This window comes from Anoplopoma fimbria, chromosome 21 (genome assembly GCF_027596085.1).
Source record: "Anoplopoma fimbria isolate UVic2021 breed Golden Eagle Sablefish chromosome 21, Afim_UVic_2022, whole genome shotgun sequence".
Classification (NCBI taxonomy): Eukaryota; Metazoa; Chordata; class Actinopteri; order Perciformes; family Anoplopomatidae; genus Anoplopoma; species Anoplopoma fimbria.
In genome coordinates, this window is record NC_072469.1 from 10,672,759 (window position 1) to 10,696,319 (window position 23,561).

Here is a 23,561-nt window from a genome sequence, read left to right on the forward strand (position 1 = left end):
CAATACATAAGACTGTCTCGACTGCCAGATGGATAACTTATCACGCATTCCTGGAACAATGTAATGTTGACCTGACATGAAAAACAAACGCACAGAATTTCTTACTGCAACACCGGGGAACATTGAGCATCCTAATAATGAACAGGAACAGCCTGCCTTTAACAGAATACAGCAAGGTGTGCTTGTTGAAGGGTCAGAGTTTAAATGCAGACTTTTGCCTGCTTTGTCTTCAGAATAAAGGCTTTGTGAGATGAAGTGGCTCTAACTGCCAGATTTCATTGGGAATGATGGGTTTATGTGTCCAAGTGTGTTGTTATTGCAGTTTATTTCCTTTTAGAAAGACAGCTTCATACCATGTTGGATGAGACATTTGAATCATTGAGACATACTATATATATATTCTCACCCTGATCTGTCATGCTTTTGCTGGTACGACACAATACAAATCATATGGCGTGAGATCCTGTTTTGTCATGAATCTAATCCCCTCCTTCTTTGACCCAAACTGGTCAATGATGAATCACTGAAGCAAACTTGAAGTATTTTGGCACTTATTTCAAGTATTTTGGGTGCACATGTTTGCTTTTCTCCAATATTTGTTAAACACTGACACGGACATTTATTTTGGAGCAGTGTGAATATAAATACACCACAGGTGAGCCGAGAGTGTCACAGGTCTAACAAAGTTTCAATTCTGCTCCAGCACAAGAAATCAGTTGAGCTGAGTACTTAAGTCTTTCTGAAGTCACAGTGAGGTAAATGTGGAGTATTTCAGGCAAAAATCATCATTGCACGTCTCGATCAGGAGCAACATGCTGAACATTTAGTTCCAGTAAATTACTTCCAACGCTGTGTTAGTGAGTGTGAACTTGTCAGGTGGTTCTGTTTCATGGATTTCTTTGACTGCTCTCAGTATTGACTGTGCTTCAATTATTTTAGAAATAATCAGGTAATCAGATGTGTTTTGTTCTTGTTAATTGCCCAGTAGAATGAGCTTATAAAAGGCCCATATGAAATGGATTCTTTGGCGAATGTTAGTAAGATTGTTTTTTTGTTGCAATCATCTCTCATCTTTTTCCTGATTTTCTCAAGTTTGGCAACACTCAAAGAAGCTTTTTCTTATGAACAGAAATCTAAAATCACTACATACTATTTGGGCCATTCTTTCCTGTTTTATTTATCAAACTGTTAATTTATATTTGCTGTAGATTGTGAACAATATTTCCCATGTGTGACAAATGGTTTCACATCAAATGTCAACTAACTTCAATCCCCTTTCACAGTCTTTATAATGGATCGGAGCTGCACTTGACTTGAAGATAGACGACTTGTTGTCCCATTGCTGAAGATTCACACTTAGGTCACCTGACAATAAGTGGTCATATGTGCAGCTTTTCCTACATAAGGCCCAAGAAGTGCTTCACCTACCGCACTCTGATATGGTTGGAATGGCAGTCTAGTGTGACACTAAAAGTCTGACATTTCTCCCATTACCTTACAACCATAATGTCTAAATGCTGCTACAAAGCCTTCCTACCACTGACAAGGATACAAAAATGGTGCATATATATATATTTTGTTTTGGCTACAAATAACTTCCATTCCAGTAGGTATTGTAAAATACTGGAATCTTTAAGGCTGTTGAAAATCCACCATTTGTAGTTTTTTTTTTCTAAGTCGGGGCCAGGGAACACTGAGGTCACGTCCTCAGTATTGTTTCTGGGAGTTTAGAGATGTTAATGAACTGTTGAGGAGTTAACATTCAACAACTACCACATGATGAATTCTTTGTACACCCAATCACAATAAACTAGTAAACAGAAAATCCAGATGTTATCTGCTGAGAACCAAATTAGCTCGCAATGTGGTCTCCGCCTGAGGATACATCCTCCATTGACTGTAAATCATTTCTGTCCACCCATCCATGACAGCTCCACTGAATGTTAATGAGGCCTAAACTTAGATATACTCTATAGGCCTTAAGGCTACAACATGCTCTTTAATCACACATCCCCACACACATAAAACTGCTCTCTTTCATATAGATCAACTTTCAATTTCAGTGTTGGATTTTATGTTTCACACTCGAGTCAAACAAGTTAAAATTTATAAGCTTTGTGGTTGGTGCTTGTCTTTTATTATCATTTTCTACACCAAAAGTTATGGATTTTCAGATGCAGCTGGGTGAGGTTTCCACATCACAGAGAGATCAAAATACTGTATATCACACATTCCTTGCCTATGATTACTAGTAGTATAACTGTTACCTGTAAGATGACATTTGAAAATATGTTTTTGTGTTCAAATGGGAATTTTTTTCAAATCAGAGGGAAGCTACCGGGTTGATTTTAACCCCTGTGCTTGTAATTTAGTAGTTAGTTCAGAGAGCTCCTAAATACATATGGAAGTAACAGCTTCTCCAGCCTGCAGGCTATTACGCCCCATCAGTTGTTGTACACCGGTACAGATGTACAGAATGTACAGATTGACTGGAATAATAAGACAATTTTGTAACAGTATTCTTTTATTCTTAGTGGATAGTCTGGCTCAAAAATGACACCGCACAAATTGTCACCATCTGAATAATTTATAACTATGTGGAAATAAGGTTGTGAGTTTGTTGGATACATAAAATTGGAGCCTTAATGTTGTGGTTGCATTTGTGTAAAACATATTCTTATGAATCAAGATGCAAAGTGTGAGGTTGAGTTAAGTCAGTTGAGGTGAATTTATAAGCATGTGTTGATTTACAAACAAAACTTGGATGGAATGGAAAAAGTAAGTTAATAAACATCAAAACCACTTTTAAAGAAAAGAGATAATTTAAAGAAGGGCGTGTATACCATCGTTGCTGAATTCATCCAAAAATGGACGCAGAATCCAACTAAATAAACCTGACCATTGTAACTTCTCTGCGAATGTTTATGAGACACAGTCTTGTACTTTTGACTCTTTATCATGGAACCAGATGTTTCCAAACACAGTTGTCGATCTTTTATACTTTTGAACCAGAGGTATTTCACGGCTCAAGTCAAACATTTAATTCTGTTTTTTGGTTTGCTATGACATACATACCTGCTTTGTAAATGATTTGTCCTGTTTTCTTCCTTGAAAAAAAAAAAAATCAGAAACCAGAGGGTGAGAAATATATATTTCATACTTTTTGGTTTCATGATGGTGCCCCCAAGTTTTGCATTTATTTGATGGGATACTTTTAGGTATCTGTAAACGAAGGAGACCTTATATCGATATAGCCAATCATATATTGCATAAAGCAGTAACATCAGTGTTCTATCATAGGCAAAACATACGATCACACTGAGCCACAGAGCAGTCTGTTGTTAAAGGGCCACAGATGTTAAACAGCAAGCCACATTGACTTCTCTTCTCAAGTCTCCTTCTGATCTATCCAACATGAACAAACACATCGTGTCCTGTGCCTTAGTTTGTTGTATTTGCAACCAAACAAACACAGAGGAAAAGTGCAATGCTAACGGTAGTTTGCCGTTCAGCTGCAGCACATAAACACAATGTAAACATACCTGCACATTTCAGTTGGGTCCTCTTGGATGCTTGTATGGTCCTTACTCTACAATACCACTGGATGCACCGCAAGTAGGTTTACTTTGTCTCTCATCCCTCCTGGGGCTCAGCCTGCCAGCTGTCTATCAAACAAAGACAGGGACATGCGCCTCAGGAAGATATAGATGAAAAGGTGAATGTATATGATATTTCCCCAACAATACAATTTCAGGACAATACATTAAACTGACAACATGTAATAGCTGTACCATCGATCATTAAGCTATTTAATGAAGTGATTAATCATAGAGATATTGGAGGTGCTGTTTTACTCATGTTAATGTTCAGAGTGAGGCAAATATGGTACATTCCTACTGAACCCCCACCCATAAATTCATATATATTCATAATGACAGAGTGCACAGACCTGCTGGATGTGGTAGTGATATTATTTGAGTTCAGAATAAATCAGCTTTGCTGTGAGTCTTCTTTTTTTCTATTATTTTCTGTTATGGAGGGTGGACAGTCAGTCCTGTAGCAGTTGGCAGTTATTCTGAAGTTTCTATAAAGGACAAGAAAGGAGCATGGCATAAAAAGTATGGGGTTGACAATATATGGTTTATAAAGTCTGCGGAAATTAGCTTTAAAATTCAAATTCAGTCAGAGAATACAATTAGTACTAGGACACGCTTCCAGCAGCTTTCTGAGGGATTTGTTTTTTGGTGAAAGTAGGTAATTTGAGTTCACTTGAGTGAACCAAACCTTTAATTTTCCAGGACATGTTGATATTGTTGTGTTTTTCCTAAATACGTCTTGCTGCTCAGACACTGCATTGTTGGCATCCAAAGGTTTGAGACCAAAGATTTGGGAGACTTGACACGGCCAATAAATATCCCTATGTATGAACTCTTGTCAGATGCCCAAACAACATCATCTGGATAATTCTCTCTCTCTCTCTCTCTCTCTCTCTCTCTCTCTTCTTGTTTCCTTTCTGTCTTTACTATTTCTGCTTTCTGAAAAATTGGCCTATCGATCTCTTGTTCTTCTAACCCTCACTAGTGAACAAGCATCTGACATACTCTCTCACTAGGGGCAGCAACTGAGCAGTAGACACTGTTCAGTTTGATCTCCTGTTATAGAAGGATCTTTTCAGACATAGACTTTTGTTACTGCATTATTCTGCTAACTGTCATATATTTTATTTACTTTTATTGACTTTGGATCCCCAACCAGGTTTCAGTGAAGTGTAGTTAGGCTCAGAGACGTTTACCAGTCACACTCTCTTCAGTCTCTAACAATATGTGGCATGGTGAAGTAACAGGACGGTCTGCTCACAGGTTAGTCTGCTCCCTGTGCACTTGTCTATTTTCTCTTGTTCCAGTCATCTAGAAATGTATGTCATCTTGTCATTTATTGGGCCATGGAGGGCGTCTTGGCTATGTAATTATGAGGTCTGTTGCTCTTGTGGGTTCATGTGCGTAGTGCGGCGAGACACTTCAAAAGAAAACAGACACAGTGGAGAGTTAATTCAGTTGCTTCCTCACTGCCATCATGCAGAGCTCTGCACTTAAAATATATGTTGGTGGGTCTGCTAACATCTGTGTCTGCAGAGAGTGAAAGAAAATTAAACTCATGGTGACATACTTGAAGCGCTGCAAAGCACTGAACCAGGACTATAGTTAGACCATAGATTGATAGAATCCAGGTTAACTGGAAGACCAGGTTAAACGAGAGCAGGTCCAAAGGGGTAAACGGCAAGTCAAGAGCCAGTCCATTGCAATTACCTCACAGGATTTGTTTTCGATTAACCTATTAACAGACATTTTAGGACCATACACACAGACAGGTCTCAGTAATGTTACATGTAGAATTGCTTTTACCTGATCATGTAAAGATTTTTAAGTGGGCCATGTAGAGAAAGCAAGTATGTTGGAATGTTTAAGCACTTCAACATTTGGGTCTCTGAAACAGGACCGATGGCAGGCTCTCTCCGTCATGATGCTCCCACAGTCTGGAACATCTGTGGAGAGTTTACGTCAGCAGAAATCCGTTGAGTGGGATATTCAGAGTTACATATATGAATAATACATTACTCTTTTTGTATCGAATCCACGTTTCTTGACATTTTGAAGAACTGATCATGTTTTTTAGTTATAGCGCATATTTTCACTTTACTTATTTTTTTACAAAGCCACAAGATGAGGTGTGCATTAAGAGGTACAACCTCATTACACTTATCATTGCTGCCCACCACTGTTTGCCTTTGAGTTTTAAAGAATTGTTTAACATTTTCTTGATGGTTTTTTAAAAGATCTCTATCTTTCATTGTTCAGGCACGGAAACTGTGGGAATGGGGTGTGATGTGTAATTGAAGTGTGGATATTAGGGTTATATGGTATGCTCTATTAAGGATGAGTCTGTTCTATTCTATATTTTCCTTATTGTCAACAAATCCCATGTGCAGACTCAAACCAGCAATAAAAGTATCCTACTATCAAGCATCATGTGTGTATCCAAAGCATGATATGTGTCTTCTTCCTCTGTGCTATTGAGTACCATGAACATACACAATGCCAGTTATTTTAACTCAACTATACCATCCTGCTGCCAAAGATATTTTCTAAAGCCCTAAATGTGTAGTAATCCACCTTTGAAAATAGTCCCCAACAAATGCACTTTTTTCCTGTTTGAGAAACGTTTGCTACAACTACATCGTATAGTTTTGAGGGGGGGAAATTATGATTTTTCTTTTAGTAAAAGTATATATTCGTTACCCATTTCTAAAAGACTCATGCCTTCAGAAGGAACCAGTGAGTTTGGGGTTCAGGCCGCAGAAAAGTAGGGTCAACACTGAGCTATGTTTTTGGGTTGGATAACCTCAGAATCTAGCATACTGTTGCTGGTTTGGCCAAGGTTACCCATCCCTGCTTTAATTGATGGCTGAAATATATCGTCAGCTAAAGACGGTTTTTATGACAATTTTTGATGGCACGAAAGCCATAGAAAAATATGAAGTGGTGTTTACGTTGGGACACTACAACATCAACTTTGTTATGTGCATGTGACTTAACAAATGAAGGCTTGCAGTACCAGAATACATTTTACAGCTTGTTTCACATGTTCATTGCCAGTGTGAGTGTATTAGTATGGTACACACTGGAACATGCTCATGTACAGCTTGCGTCCATATTACAGTCCAGCAGTACACAGGGGTTTGAGAGGGAAACCGAGCAGTGGTTTTGATGACTTGAGGATGGTTAAAACTTTATTTGCGTGTTGTGTTGTGGTTACAAATTTGTTTGCTGCTGTTCAGTTTTGTTTTAACACGCTCCCGCCTTGGAAGATCTCCACACCACAGAATCCGCCTGGTGTTTGTGCGTCAGTATCACTGTTACTGATAAACTCACGACACGCCACATCCAAACAATTCCCCAAGATGCACGTAGCATGGATTAATGAGCTTTCCCTGTGTGTGACTTAAATATGATACAAGTTGAAAGTTTGTCAGACAAGCAAAAGCATAAAACATATACAGCATGAACAGTATGAACATGTTGATACATATGAACAGTAAGCCGTGCAGGTATAAGATAAGATAAGATAATCCTTTATTAGTCCCGCAGAGGGGAAATTTACAGGATTTACAGCAGCATAGAGTATAGCGCAAAACAAAATCAAAAACAAGTATTATAAATAAGCAAATAAGCAGTAAAACAGTAAAGAATATTAAATTAGTAAACAAAAGTAAAAAAATCCACAGTAACTAAAATATTATATATACAGACAGAATAACTATTATATTGCACAGTGTATTTATATTGCACAGATAGTATAGTTCAAAGTATACAGTACAGAGTGTAAGTAGAAGTAAAGATGGTATGGATATGATATAGGGTGGAAGAAATCTGAATAATGAAAACATGTGAGAGTGTATGTACATAGTACAAGTATACTATGTACTATACGGTACACATAGGTTTTTCCTGTGCCTATGTGAGGGAAGGACAGAGGATGTCGCATGTGTACAGATTGTAAAGCCCTCTGAGGCAAATTTGTAATTTGTGATTCTGGGCTATACAAAATAAACTGAATTGAATTGAATTGAATAGGTGCACCATATTTTACTATTTAAAAAAAAGTCCTATTCTCTAGTCAGTGTTGTCGTCTTTCCCCAGAAATATGTGAATATGTGATGATGATCACATGCTGTTAGAATACTGCTATCCTGTTGAACTCATCTCAAGCCACTCGTGAGGTGAAACATACTGACATGTCTGTTGTGGTTTCAGGGAGTGAAGGGAGTCAGTGGTGCTGCCGGAGCTCCAGGTGCCCCGGTGAGTGCACAATGATCATATGTATTACAGAATGCTGCATGATGCGAGTTTAAAATGTATACATGTGATATCTGTCAACTGTTGAGGCTTCAGTTATGTGATATTGAAGTTAAAACGTCACAATATAATAAATCTGCAGCAATTACAAGTAAATCAATGTATTACTAGCGGTTATTAGATCAAAATTCACAGTGCTCAGTGTTATAGCTGCTGATGAATGCAGAGGCTGATCACAAAACATTCATCCTGTTATCTAAGCATTCTGTTGTTATAACAAGCTACTGGCTTTTAATGGTCCCATAAAGGACATAAACATGAGAGCTCAGATTCATTGCCGCTTTTACACATTGTTGTGTGCCAGTAAACTCACTGCCCACACAAACACACATACACACACACACACACTGCAAATACACAAGTTCCCACACTAGGATACAGAATGGACAAAGCTGTCCTAAGCCTTTGTGTCTGCACATGTGCATTAAGCAGTCAGGCTCCATTAAAGCAAAAATTCCATAATTACCTTTCAGCATATTGTAATTCAATTGGCCTGAGAGAAAACTAGACCTCTGCACCATTTCTTGGCTCTGTTTAAGGCTTTAAAAATGTAGCCAGGGAAAGGAGACCGTGGCCAATCATCAGGTCTTTTCAGACAGCTTTTGGCTCTTCAGATGCAATGCAACTGGTTCTACAAATGGAGATGTGAATGCATGTCAGCGAATATCTTGAAAAACAATTAAATCTGAGTGAAAATAATCTTTGACCTTATTTTCCATGGACAATGTGTATCTGAATATCCCTTGATGTTTGTTAAAATAAAACCTTTATCATAACTGTTGAAGACCATGACATCATGTTAAAGGGGCTGCACAACTATCTAAAATGTCAAAGTCAATTTAAAATGTCAACAGAATAACTGTTGAAAGTAATGCCATGTTTAGGTTCTCTAAAAACAATGTAAAGCCGTTTACATCCTGTGTCTGCAAGGGTCCGACTGCTTAACTAACACGGTCAAACCCCACAACCACACAGTCACACTTTATAGGAGGCAGTGTGTAAAGCAAAGCACACATACATATATGCACAACAAAACTATGTAGACAGAAACACACACAAACATGGGGCCTGTTTCTCCTGTCTTTTCTAATTACACAGCCTTGAGTACTGATGTCCAGACACCCAGTATGTTTGGATGTAGGTAACCCATGTTACTTAGCATGTGAACACATGCAGACCTGTGTCGGTCCACAGTAGCAGACAGCATTGCGTGCAGAGCAGCTTGTCACTGCATCCAAAACCAAACCCTCCCTTCCTAATCAAGCTGGAGTTTACATGGAACGCTGGCAAACAAAAAACTGTAAAGGCAGTTTACTGCATCCCCCTGCTTGTTATGGCCTTGTAACAGAGGCTGCATTAAACTGTCTTCATGTTCATTCAGGCTTTTTGATTGTCACACAAACGTAGAAACAACCAAGCAAACAATGCTTACATGTATATCGTCATAAATGAAAAATAACTGAGCAAGCATTATATTATTACTAGTGTAGCGATGTTTGGAGCCTGTGCCTGTTTGGGGCCGATTGCTTGGCCCCTGAAGAGCTGCTTGCAGTGTCCTCACTGCTCATCGCTCGTTTCATCCAGAGAATGATATCCTTTGTAATGTAAGCATATCCAGCATCCAGTGGCAGAACTGAACTGCAGTCAATGAGCCGCAGCCTGTAAAGGCGGGTTGTGGACAACCCCATTGACTCAGAAGCCCCGCCCCCGCTGCTGCACAGAGGGCTATCGCTCTGTTTATTAATAATGAATGTATCGCTTTTCCAAAATGTACCAAATTCGCTAAAAGCACACCCTTGGAATTTCGTTCTCGAGATATGTGAAGGACACACACGTACATGCACAAACAGACAGAGACACCTTGCTTTATAGTGAGATAATGATATGAATGTGTTGCTTAACTGCAAGCTAGGTTAGAGCTGATTACTTCAATCTTCCTTTGTTTTTGAATTACAAAACCTCTGTGAGCATACAGGATATTTTGCGTTCTAGCTTCCTGAGGTTCACTCATCACATTAAAAAGTGAAATTGATAAAGGTCTTCTAATCTGATTTTGGATTAGATGAAGAAGCGGTGTATTTATTGGCAGCATTTAAAACGATCACTGTATTTGGATTTACTACCTTGTTCACTCATTCACTCCCTACAAATTAGACGGAAATCAGAAAAGTGAGCATAAAGTAGGAAGGAACTCTGTCCTGATTCCTGATCAGTGCTCATGTTTTCACCTGTAAAAAAACTAAAAGTTTTGTTCATAGTTTAGTTTGAATTGCTATGAATTAACACTGAAATCTGAAATTAATTCCATTCAGTTTTATTTGTATTTGTGTGATCTGTACAGCAAACAACATCCTCTGTAAGTAAAATCTGTCCAAAAATAACTTCACGGGGAAAAAAGGAAGAAACAACATAATACAATTACAACTTTAAATTTGACGTTTACTTACATGTTTGACACATTTGATGGACTCAGAGAGGAAGAGAGAAAGTTTATACGAGGTCATCTTGTTAGAGAAAAAAACCCTGATGTTGTTAATGAAGTAAAGCCACCATGTCAGACATCCACTGATATCCGGATCCATCAGCGTATTTAAACCCAGAGGATTACACTGTGTTTACTTCATCACACAAACACACACACACACACACACAACACACACACACACACACACACGCACACACACACGCACACACACACACACACGCACACACACACACACACACACACAAAGCAAGCTTATCTTTAGTGGAATCATCAGTGCAGGTTCACATAGTCTGAATCCAAACCACTGTGTTCCTCCAGTATGACCATTTCTATTTGGAAAACAGAGCCACTTTTCCAAAGCCTGTTACCATTCCTATCATAGTCTAAGACTCTGTTACATGGTGCATTGCATGACAGGACATAGCTTAATGTAACCCCTTTCTGTATTTAATTGATTAACTTATATAAGTAACATCTCCCTCGTTTACGCAACAGTTTCTAAATTGTTGGGATCCTCTTGCCGAGAGACAAAAATAGTAACACACACTTCTCTTACATTGGTGCACAAAACTGGATATTTCCATCAATCTGGTCGAGGGGGATTCTGAATTGAAACAAAAGAAGTTACAAGAAGCCCCAGAAATTTGGAAAAAATATGTCTAGATATTGAAAAAAAAAGGGGTTTATCAATAACAAGCACGAGGAGTGACATGTGCAAAAAACATATTTTTTTCAAATTCAAATAAATTATTTTATTGTGGAACTTGATTTGCACTGATTGTGTACCGATATGCCAAACGTGTTAGCAAACTACTACTGCTGAATGCTTGCTATAGTCTGCTAATGCTATATGAATGCCGGCTATCGTACAACCAACATTTGCTTCACCTCCGTCAATGAGCACCCGCAGTTAGCCTACAGGAACAGCGCCACTCTGCCTTTGCGACTCAAATAGTTTAAGGTTTCTTGCCATACTGTTAGTTTCAGGACAAGATTTAGTGATTTGGGGGCCACAGACAAATGCTGTCTTGCTTTACTTTCACCTTTCACCAACTGGGAATGTTTGTATTGTCTGTGGAAGAAGAAGTACTCAAAAATGTTTCTGCTCCTAATTTAAAGCAGATTTTCTTCAGCTGGCGTAGGTGGACAGAAGGGTCCACAGCTTAGAGGGCTATGCATATACTCATAGAATCTGGAGTTACAATATTTAATTAACATTCTGTTTTGACCTGCCCCAGGAGGAGAGGGAGGAGAAAGAAGGATACTCCAAATTCTGAAGTAAAACTACAAACTACTTTTCTAACTATTACTAGTATAACTATCAATATGATTCCTAAAGAATTCTGCGTTTAAATTCACTTCAAGTGAAAAGTGAAAGAGAGGTATTATCAGCACAATGTACTTAGAACTGAAAATCCGTTTCAGTTCTAATATGATGCTGGGGAGTTTAATGAATAATAATACATTATATTTGAATCACAATATCCAGATTTGATCAAATCTAGATTTGCAAAGTAACCAGTTACATTTCTCTATCAGGTAAATGTAGTAATTCAATATTTTACTCCAAAGTAGAAGCACAAAGTAAATAGTACACAGTTGAGTTGCAAAATTGGAATGCTTTTGGGGACTTTTGTAAATTATTTCAGGGTACAATAAGTTAGAATAGAATCAAAATTCAGTTCCTTTAATATCTGATCATTATAATATATACAACTGTTTAAGGGCTTACCATGCCAAATGTTAAAGTCTTTATCAGAGATTTTTCACCGAAAACAGCTGCAATTTTAAATTAGTTGAATGAGAGTTGGTCAAGGCAGATGGCCTCCCACCTGAAGCCTAATGCTGTTTGAGGTTTCTTCCTGTTCTTTCCTTGCCAAGTGTTGCTCATGGGTAAATGTTTGAACTTTATTGTTGGGTCCAGAGTAAGGTCTACCCCTGCTGAAAAGTTTTACGAGATAACCTCTATTGTGATTTGGCGCTGAATAAAATGGACTTGACTTGAGAAAATGATAGCTTACTCTTTACGTCGTAAAGCAATCTCCATTCAAGATCCATACTTCTAGATCTTTCAACCACATGACACAGTCTTCAAAGTTAAGCAGGTAAGAGGACCTTGAAGAGAGATTGTTTTGTTAACTTCAGTTTCCAAGCTAAAGAATAAACTGGCAAACTCAACTTGGAGGCCAACGTTGATGAAGAGACCAAAAACAGCTCAGAATGATTCCAAGGCAACTGAGCAGTATAGACACCATGTTCATCCAACAGTCCATTTACTGATCCAGTTTCAGTAAATATATTTAGGCTTGAACACACATGGTCACAACTGAAAGTTTATATAAAACATTATTTTTGTATTTGAATGACAAATGTTCCAAATGATTAAGAATGAAGATAACATACATCCAGTGGGTTGAAAACATGAGGTGACATCATGTAATATTTTCAAACCATCACGGTGTCACCCACAGGGTTTCCAGGGACCTCCTGGAGAAGTGGGCCAAAAGGGACCTCAGGTATTACCTGAAAATAACTTGTCAGAATCTTTGGTGTCTTGAAGTCATTGTCATCTTTTGTTTATTTTCCTTTATCGTGAATGCATTTTCAGGGAGAGGGAGGCTTGCCTGGACCACCAGGACTACCTGGAATAAACGGAACACTGGTTAGTATAACATCATCACTCTTTCAGCTTTCTTCAACATGCTGAAATGATTCAGTGATGATTCCCAATATTGATACCTCATTTGTTCTTAGCAAACCCAATTGCAGCAGGAATCACATCCCGTGTTGCTGCACCAGAGAATTTGACAGGCAACACTCCCAGTTCTGCAAATAACACCACTTGGTTAGTGGCCCCAGCTCTAGGAACTCCTCTAGTGTCAGTTTTGGACATATTAGGGACTGAGTCAGATTCCGCTCCTAACATGCAGTGTCTTTTCAGAGAAGAAATGTACACTTTCTGCTTGTTGTATGCATACATTCTGTCAAAATAAACTTTCAGTGTAGGTTTATTTATTTTTTAGGTTTATTGAAGTTACATGACAAAAATATGGCGACAGAAGTCACCATTGACTTTGATTATACACATAAACAGCGGTCTCCTGGGTGAAAGTCCTGTGTTTGTTTGACCCATACATGAACAGGCACACTTCATACTACGTCTGTTGTTCTGACCATCAAATAATGACATGGATGGGTTTACATTTTAGTTACCTTGAATGCCTGGTTCATCTCATACAGAAGGGGTGAGTGCTAAAGGATGTCTTTGTGCATTGGCATCAGGAACCTGTTGATCTTCTCTTTACACCCTATTTAACATACTTCTGTCACATTTTGTGTGTACAACCAAATGAACACCTTCGAGGAAAGCGTTTGCCATAGCCTCCAGTTTTTGTAGCTCTTTGTTTTGATATTAAAACATTTGGAGAGAGTTTGGGAGGCAGTGGGTTTCAGGCCAATAGTAAAGTTAGCAATGACAAGGACTGCAGGTAATTTGGCATTCCAAATTGGGAGTAGACAGGTTAAAAATCCCCTGAAGAAAGGTTTAATACTTAAATTCAATCAGTAGTTGTCACATTTACCCAGTCAAGTAAACCAAGAAAAGGGCCCATACAGTCAGCCCACATAAACTTGCCATGGGGGAATCATGATACTGATAAAGAATATTAATTTAGATTTTTTTTCTTCTTGAAAAGACCATTAAAAGTGTCTTGCATGCAGGGGTGCTGTGGTTGAACTGTCCAGCTGCAAAAATTCCCGATGCACATGTTCAATCCATAATTGACCGCCATTTGTAGTCCATCCATCCATTTTCCGTAACCTGCTTATCCAGTTAAGGGTCGCAGGGGTGCTGGAGCCGATCTCAGCTGTCAATGGGCGAAGGCAGGGTACACCCTGGACAGGTCGCCAGTCTATCACAGGGCTGACATATAGAGACAGACAACCATTCACACTCACATCCACACCTACGGGCAATTTAGAGTCTTCAATGCACCTAAGCTGCATGTCTTTGGACTGTGGGAGGAAGCCGAGAGAACCCACGCTGACACGGGGAGAACATGCAAACTCCACACAGAAGGTTGTCCAGCCCGGGAATTGAACCCGGGCCCCTCTTGCTGTGAGGCGACAGTGCTAACCACTACACCACCGTGCAGCGCCATCTGTAGTGTTTGTGCAAAACAGGCAACCATGTCCACAGTTCACCTGTCCGGGAGAGTGAGCAGCCACAATGTATTATGCAATGTCGGGGACACATGTAGCCACTTTCCCAGGAAGTCTCCAATGCATCAATTTGTTTATTGTCAGCCATAACATTAGCGAGTGCCCGGTCAAGAAAGAAGCAGTGTGGGACAATGTGTATGAAGTCAGAAGTAGCGTTATAGCTGTGAACGTAGCAGTGCACAGTGTGTACAGTTTAATGTCAGTATCTATCTAGTTAACCAGCCACCTGCAACCATGATGATTAAGGTGAAGGGGGTTAGCCCTGGTGAGGTCCACTTAAGCTAGACCTTTGAGGTGGACAAGTTATTTTCCTTCCAGCTTTTTATTTTTATTTTCATTTGAACTGTTGAACTGAGAGCATTAATTGGTCAAACTTCTTATTGTAGGATAACGGATAAATGGTTACTTACCATGGTTACTTAATTACTTACATCTTTAAAACTGGTGCCTACTTGGTCCACATTTAATCCTTATAGGATCCACATATTTAAAGCATCTTCCAAACTGTTACCTATAAGTGAGGAAGAGGGTCCACATGTTTTCACATTTGTCTCAGAGCAATGCAGCGGTATCTGCTAGACTACAGTTCACCTTACCGTCTCTGCAGTCGGCTCAAAATGAGATCATTATTTCTAATAATATAAGTCCATCTGATTTACTTAGCAATGCCATCAAGGTGGAGAGTGGCTGTTCATTTAGAGCCAAAGTCAGATGGGTGTGTGTGAATTTACAGTTGTTGTGAATACACAGACCTCCTTGGTGATCGTTGGACTGTATGTTTGTAGTGCTGCCGCCCTCTTGTGGTCAAAGTGAGACAGTACAGATAGATGTAGTGAAAAGTAAGTAGAGCGAACACTGAATGGGAAGGCATGTACTGTAACACAGTGAAGGACACGTTTGAGGAAACCTGTTCAGGTCATGAATCAACATATAACAGAACATGATTCCGTATATTTTCTGATTCCTGATCCAACATCAATATGAAGCATAAATGGCTTGAATACAGATTTGCTCATTTGCATTTGGTTCAGACTTTTTCTGTGGCACATAAAGCCTTGATAATATAAAAAAAAAAACAGCTCAAAGCTGGTGTATCCTGCTGCATAGAGCTGAGTGCACAGAGGTCCACAACCACATGCTTCACCTTCTTCATCATCCTCTTTCTATTCCTGTCAGTACAGAGCACCTCTATGACGTTACACCTGCAGTGAGTCTTATCTGAAACACAATTACAGACGCACATTTTCTCTCACACACACACACACACATATACACACACACAGTGTGAGGAGGAGGAAATAGGATGAACCACCCCCTGTATCTAGGCAACCATATACAATGACTCTACATAGAGGCCAAACTAATCTTCAGTTGACCCAACCAGCACCAATCAAATTTGGCATTTGAAATATGAATACATTTGAATAATCCTGGTTTTGCTCCTTGTCAATCACTTAAAGTTAAATGGTATGTTTTTAATCGCTTGGAATTGTGTATTTAAATTTCCTATATTGTCACAATCAATGTGTTTCCCTAGTAACCCATCAACTTTAGTGATGGATTGTGTTTAAAATCTGATACTTTCACAAACAGAGGGCTTAAAATGTTCAAATGCAAATCTCAACACGAATCATTCAAACCCCTTAAGCTTTGAAACTATTTTCAATTGGGAAACTTGGTCAGGATCATTACCATGTCAATAAAATGGATAAATGCTCTCAAAAGTGTAATACTTAACATGTGACCAAGGAGGTCTATATTTACCCGATTCAACCCAGTTGTGAACCTTAGCTCAAGCCCTTATCATCAAAATAAATAAAGAAGATCGCTGATAAATTTAATGAATATAATAAATCCATATCACTAAGAGAGTTTGGAAAATTACATAATCCAACATAATTTACCGTTCATCAAATTCCTCCCACAATTATCCAATTATAATTTAGCAAGCGTAACTTAACACAGCTGGTCTGTCAGCCTCGAGTTCTCACTCATCTGAATTCCAGATATGGTAACCTTTGTACATTGGTTACGAAAAAAAAAAACATGGCGATGGACGTAATCAAAGGTGCCAATGGCAAAATCGTAGAATTCGAGGCTTCAAAATGTCCACAAACCAATGGGTTTACGTCACAACGACTACGTCCACCTCTTATATTAAGCCTTTGAGTTCTTCCCATGTTGAATCGGTTGAACATGCAGGTGTTGTAAGAGAGATACTCAGTATCCAATGAGAACTTTTTTCGCCTTTTCAAAAGCCTACTACCTACTGTAGCACCTGAGGGTTACTTACTACGTTTGTATTTGGGTTCAGCTTAAGCACAATATCATGTATGTAGCTATTAAGTCTTGCAATTTGGCCAGAAGTTTATTATAAATCACATTATGCCTATAACGAGTGGAAACCATGACTGGGTCCCTGACCTGTCCAAAACTGACACTGATACCTAGAGCGATACAGCTTAAAGCGTGGGGCCACTGACCAAGTGTGGACCAGTTAGGAGGGGGATGTTTTCAATATTAAGATGTTCATTACTCAATGACATTATAGTCACAAATATCTGTGGATATTAAATTTAGATTGGGGATTGAATGGTATTCAACATTTATATTGTGGAATAATATTTCATTTATGATGAGTATCCATTATTGAAAAGAGACATTTATTACCTGTTTCCCCCTCACATTCAATCTGATTGCTTTACAGTAGATTTATTTGCGTGTGTGTTTCTCTGCTGAAGGCATGTGGGAGGATAGAGCTAGGCTCTGGACACAGCACAATGCTTTGTTGAATATGCAACAAAAGCATTCTGCAAGTATAGATGTGCATGAGTTTGTCTGGGAGTGTGTGTGTGTGTGTGTGTGTGTGTGTGTGTGTGTGTGAGTGAGTGGACCTGAGCCATCTCATTTCTCCCTCAGTACCTCCTGACTAAGCCGTCACACACTCCGCCACATTCAGCCTGAAGCTCTGGGTCTGTCTCTTTCATCTCATTCTCTCTCTCCCCCTCTCATTCCCTTTCTCCCTTGTCCCTTACCTTCCCCTACCTCTCCTTTTCCTTCCCTCCCTCAATATCTCTCTCCGTCCAGGGAATCCAGGGAGTCCAGGGAGCCCAGGGGCCTCGGGGGCCGCCCGGAGAGATTGGCCGAGATGGTCCCAAGGTCCGTAAGCTGAACGTTATAATGAGTTATTATGCTAATGGGCCGCTGCTCCCCAGCCACTGGCTATTCTGAGCCTGTTCTGATGCTGTACCCTCCTCCCTGCTCTCTTGATGTGCCCAGAGAGAAAACTGTGTTTTGCTGAGAGGGAGGCAACTTGTTTGGAATCAAATTGTTGGTGTTTCTAAATATGTGATGAATGCTGATCTGCCAAGGACAGTTCATAGTCAAACTTTAGGTGTGTCTACACTTTATTTCCCCCCTTCAAAGAATACATTTGACTCTTTAGGACATTTATGCAAAGTGAAGTTTTCCTACATTTAACCTTAATAGGGGGGTAGTTACCGACTGAAGTGGTACTCCAGTCATTTGTTATTGCACTTTTGTGAAGTTGGGCGATTTGGAACATGGTCTGATGGGCAACAGAGAATGTGATATCCTGACTTTCAGCCAAGGAGCAAAGACCAGCACAAGGGCCTTTTTTTATTTCCCTGAAAGGTCGTGAAGGAGAGTGAGCGAATGATGCGTTTCATGCCTACGAAGGTTGAACATGTGCTGAGAAGAGGATAAGTTCTGATGGTTCTGCCCCTTGTTCTGGCCTTGTGTTCCTGACTAGTCTACTACGGCCATCCTGTGCCGTGTACGTGCCCTGCAGACTTTTTGAGTAATTAAGCGTAACCATGTAACCTGATAATTTTGTGATTACTCAGTCAGTCATATAAATAGGTAAATACACAACATAAAGAAACACTGCTAATTACACACACCCTAACACCTGTATGTGTGAACTTCATTATCCCCACAGAGGACTGAAGGCTGTGTTCCACCTGTAGCAGATAATTTGAGATGGAACACACAACATATGAAAAGAACAACACTATCACACACAATGATCCACCGTGGTTATCTTGATTAAATCATGCATAACCAAAATCAGGCTGCCGCAAACTAACTGCAAAGAGAACTGTAGTCCTGCACTATCCGACTGGTTAGTGATACATTCGCATGGACCTGGTTCTCCTGAGTCATCCTTAAACAGACGGAAATGTGAATTGTAGTCTAGGAGACAAGACTTGCATCGCAAGTCAAATGTGAAAACAGGTGGACCGGGTTAAATAAGGACGTAGGCAGAAAGCAGCCATCTGAAACTTCTCCTGTGTGCCAAACCTGTAGAAGAACCACTGTGAGAACGTAACGTGTAGAAATATAAGGGCTGACTCTGTGAAGAGGATCCACTCCGTATGTGGATATAAAATGGCTCATTCTAAAATAACCAAAACACAACAGTTCTAATTGTCAGGTGATTGTACACTAACTAACCCTTACCCTAAAGAAAACATACTTATTGATAATATATTACATTTATGCCAGTAAATCCTCCTAAATGCTTCACACTGCACTTTAACACCTAAAGGTGTGACTGTTATAGTTGGATAAATGGAACCGTTGATATACTCGCCACTTGTGGCCACTGCGTTGATACACAGATAACAAGAGATGTAACTAAAGGCTACTAGCATGTACAGGATTGGTAGAACGTACAGTTACTCAAGTGCTGTGCTTAAGTACAAGGTACCTGTACTTTGCTACTTTATATTTCTAATACCACGCATTTCAGTAGGAAATATTAAAATTTTTATTCCAATGCATTTCTCTCATAGCTACAATAAACTTTGTGTTTACATAAACATACAGTATAAGGAGCTTAGAAAATGTGATGCATTATTAAGGGAAAATCAACACAAAAGTGTATATATATACACTTTATACATATATATATATATATATATATATATATATTACATTACATTACAGTCATTTAGCAGACGCTTTTATCCAAAGCGACTTACAATATATATATATACCCCACAATATAAATTGGTAATATATCGATATGAAAGGGGACACTTTTCTTGCTTCACAGTTTTGAATATTTAATTCCAATTTGCTGATTATATTTAACTCACATAAATAAGGCAGGAGTTTTACCTTTAACACAGTATCTGTACACTTCGCTATACGGATATACTATATCCTGTTTGCCACACTACATTTATTAAATCACTTACCAGTTACTTTGCAGATTCAAATTACTAACTAAAATATATTCAACAAATTAAACCTTACGTAAAAAGTAAAGGTTGAGATAAGCCAAGAAAAGATAAGGAGGTAAATTTACAATAAGCTAGCAGTTTATAAAGGTATTACAATTAGCTCCACCTTTAGCAGTTGAAACATAAAGTAATGTACATATTAATGTATCGATATGTACATTTACTTAAAGTCAAATTAAGAATGCTGTACTTTTAGGAAAAACAAAAGAATGTGAATAAGAAAGGTAAATCCTGCTCTTGGCAGCACAGTTTTTGTTCTGATCTGAATTTGCATGTGCGCCCTGTGGACCTCTCTGAATCCACACAGCAGTATCATTTCTGTACTTAGAAAAGCTCTCATCTCCACTGTCATACCTCATGTGATTGGCCCATGCTGTTTAACTGGGTAGAGTCAAGCAACATGACTGGCTGAGAGGACGGTGATTAAACACCACATGCTATGATTGATTATCCGGAAAAAGGTTTTAGTGCCTGCTGTGCTGCAGCCACCGTCCAATATGCTCTCACCCACCTGTGTGATGGGTAGATTAGAGCACTACGATTTGTGTTAAAGATTAGATTAAGGAATGAGTCAACAAAAGGCCCTCAGAAGTAATGTCACTCAAATGTGTTGTGTGTCATCATAGGGGAAGTGTGGAGATCCAGGGGTCAGCGGTCCCGTTGGTCCACCAGGCCAGAGGGTGAGTGGAGCAGCGGATTATCGACAGGATTACATTGTTTCCTTTAACCTTTGTCTTCACTACTTTCCAACACTGCATTATTATTATTTTTTATTTTTGTGTCTTAAGTCTGCCTCATTGTATTTTCTGTAATACCTACTTTATTTATTCTTACTAGATAATTACAGGCATTTAAGTCATACCTAGTGCCAGCTATCTTAGCTCTGTCTAAAGTAAAATATTACATTTATAGACACTTCTTAAACAAACTAATTACTATTAGGTTATCTACTTCGGTGGAGTTGAGTGGGCTGCATGGTAGTGGGGTGTCAGCACCGTGGCCTCGCAGCAGGATGGGCCTGGGTTAGACAGGACTGTATGAAGTTTGTGGGTTTTCTTCTCTATGTGTCAGCCCTGTAATAGTCTGGCAACCTGTCCAGGATGAACCAGTGTCAGCTGGGATCGGCTCCAGACCCCCAGCGATCCTTAACAGCATAAGCTGTTAAAGATAATGGATGGATGGGGGTTGATTGATGTGCTATTACTACTTCTTAAGGATCAGCAGTGTATCAATCCACCCAGCACTCTGTGCAGCCTCTCTGGCTGTATTGTGTTGGGTGAGAGATACAGTTGTTGAGCAATGGTTTTGGCCTCTCTACAGACAGGATGTTTCCTAACCTGGTAACCTCAATGACAATACAAGAACTTGAGTCTTTATGCTAAGGGTATAAAGAACAGAATCAGGATCAACAGCTATCAGCACTGGCTCGTTCATGACTGCCGTTCAGCCGTCGCTATGCTGAGAGACAGAATCTGTTTTAGGTTCTGGTTTCCCTCTCTCTAGCTGTGTCCAGTGTGTCTGTACAGTTTGACTCTCCACACACGCTCTCTGCCACGCTCGTCTGTCTCTAAGCCTTCCGTTGCCATAAGCATGCACAGTATTTGCACCTTTCTGCCCCCAGTCTATAGTGACGGTCTCAGCGTCTGAAGATTCAACTTGGCGGTGGGATTAGTGAGGGCACTACTAATTCCCCCCCGAGGGATCAGGGTGACAGCTTTTTCCTTTTCTCTTTTCCAAACCAACCCCACTCTCTGTCTGTTTCCTCTCATCCTGCCAGACAGTTCTTATTTCACTTTGGCTAGACTTTCATGTTTATTAAGTGACATGTTTTTGAACAATTAAAAAGACAACCATTGTGGTTTTAAATAAGAACCTGAGTTGTCTCTGTTGTGCTATTTCATTACAGGTAACCTTGGTTATTTTGAAGGTGCCATCCTTCGAAGCCTATGTTATTTAAGCTTTTTGAAAACGAGTAATGAGTCATGAATAAAAGAAAGCTTGAAAGGTTTTCACTCATACATCAGTATAACCCATATTTAACCAGCCTTGATTACTGGCTAAGAACTTTTTCACACACACACACACACACACACACACACACACACACACACACACACACACACACACACACACACACACACACACACACACACACACACACACATACGCACACACAGATACTCACACACCTGAAACAGCTCAGGATTTATATTCCCTTTTATCTGCTTCCTTCTTGGATTTCAAACAAAGACATGATGGTTTTCCAGCTGGTGTGAATTAAAGGGACAGTTTGAGGAATACCCCAGAATATGATCTTTATCTTTCCTTGTATGCCGGCCATCGATTTCCAGTAATCAATAATCTTTCACCTCTACAGGGCTCAACAGGGGAGTCAGGTGTTCCAGGGTTGCCGGGTGCCACGGGGCTGTCGGGGTACAAAGGTCACAAGGTGAAAGTCAACCCATATTTAGCGTACTTGAACCATTTCAAATAGACTACCTGGATGGTTTTGTTTGGACTTAATGAAGTCTACGATTGGCAACAGAATGATTTATAGCTTTAGCTGTGAGGAGTTAATTTGCATGTTGTACTGTAGACTGTAGACCATGATACATACTTGTTCATGTATTATTAATACTTTGCTTGGATGACATGATTCATTTGAATGGTGCTAAAGGTTGTCCTTCACACTTCAAAAGCAGTACGCCCAGGCTAATAAATCCAACCATCCTAATCCTGATCACTCTGTTTGGCTTTCTGTACAGTACCAAATGTTGTAGACAAAGTGATACAACATACTTTTCTCTTATGATTCCTCAAACAGCATGCTGTTATTTGGATGTCTCACTTTCAGTTTAAATAAAGAGAAGCTGTAATGACTGTGTGTTGGACATGTTCTAATGTAATTGTATCTTTAGGGGGAGAGAGGAGAGACAGGCTCTAAAGGATTCCAGGTATTGCACTTTACACTCCTACTGGAAAATCAGTCACAATTTATGTATTAAGAAACAAAACATTATTGAGAATTACTTATCTGCTATGAAATATGATGTCAAACCAATCTTGGTAAAGCAGACGAGAGTGATTCCAGAGAACAGGGTTAGCAGATGGAATCTAAAATGTTATGAATTAAACTGATCAAGAATAAATGATCCTCTATTATCCTATATTATTATTGTATAGTATATATACAAATACATCCAAATAATACCTCATTTGATCAGGAGATAGAACATTTGGGCACAGTATGACACTCGGCTTGTTTACAGCTATAAAGACTTTTGTGTGTATATGACATAGCTTTCAGTTCGGACGGAGCTCAGGATGAGTGGGCGGAGCCAGGATTTTCAAAATGTTGACGTCATGAACAGCATTTACAGAACAAAAAGTACAGATATAGGAAGTAACTAGACACATTTTATAACGTCTGTAAGAAGAAGGCGTCACACTTATTTATTCATTCAACTGATCAATTGTATTTTATTTAAATTGTTTTATCTTCCTAAATAATGGTCTTAATGGCTTCCAATAATTCTCTGGTGTCATAAAAGCGATAAAATAAAAACATCATATTTTAAGATGCTGACTTTATATACTATATACACTATATAAACTCCATCTCACACAGTTGGAATCTTAGACTTCTAAAAAGAACAATGCACAAGAAAAAGC

The 23,561-nt window shown here is 39.2% G+C and overlaps 1 protein-coding gene across 1 annotated transcript in view; it reads left to right on the forward strand.

Moving 5' to 3' along the window:
• The window catches only part of si:dkey-225n22.4 (collagen alpha-1(XXI) chain), a 54,652-nt gene that overhangs the window by 20,815 nt on the left and 10,276 nt on the right, over nucleotides 1-23,561 (forward strand). The window contains exons 19-25 of the mRNA XM_054622813.1: nucleotides 7,816-7,856; nucleotides 12,870-12,914; nucleotides 13,007-13,060; nucleotides 17,725-17,778; nucleotides 20,516-20,569; nucleotides 22,267-22,338; nucleotides 22,808-22,843. Of these exons, the coding sequence (XP_054478788.1) occupies nucleotides 7,816-7,856; nucleotides 12,870-12,914; nucleotides 13,007-13,060; nucleotides 17,725-17,778; nucleotides 20,516-20,569; nucleotides 22,267-22,338; nucleotides 22,808-22,843 (356 nt within the window). The remainder of the gene's footprint in view (nucleotides 1-7,815; nucleotides 7,857-12,869; nucleotides 12,915-13,006; nucleotides 13,061-17,724; nucleotides 17,779-20,515; nucleotides 20,570-22,266; nucleotides 22,339-22,807; nucleotides 22,844-23,561) is intronic.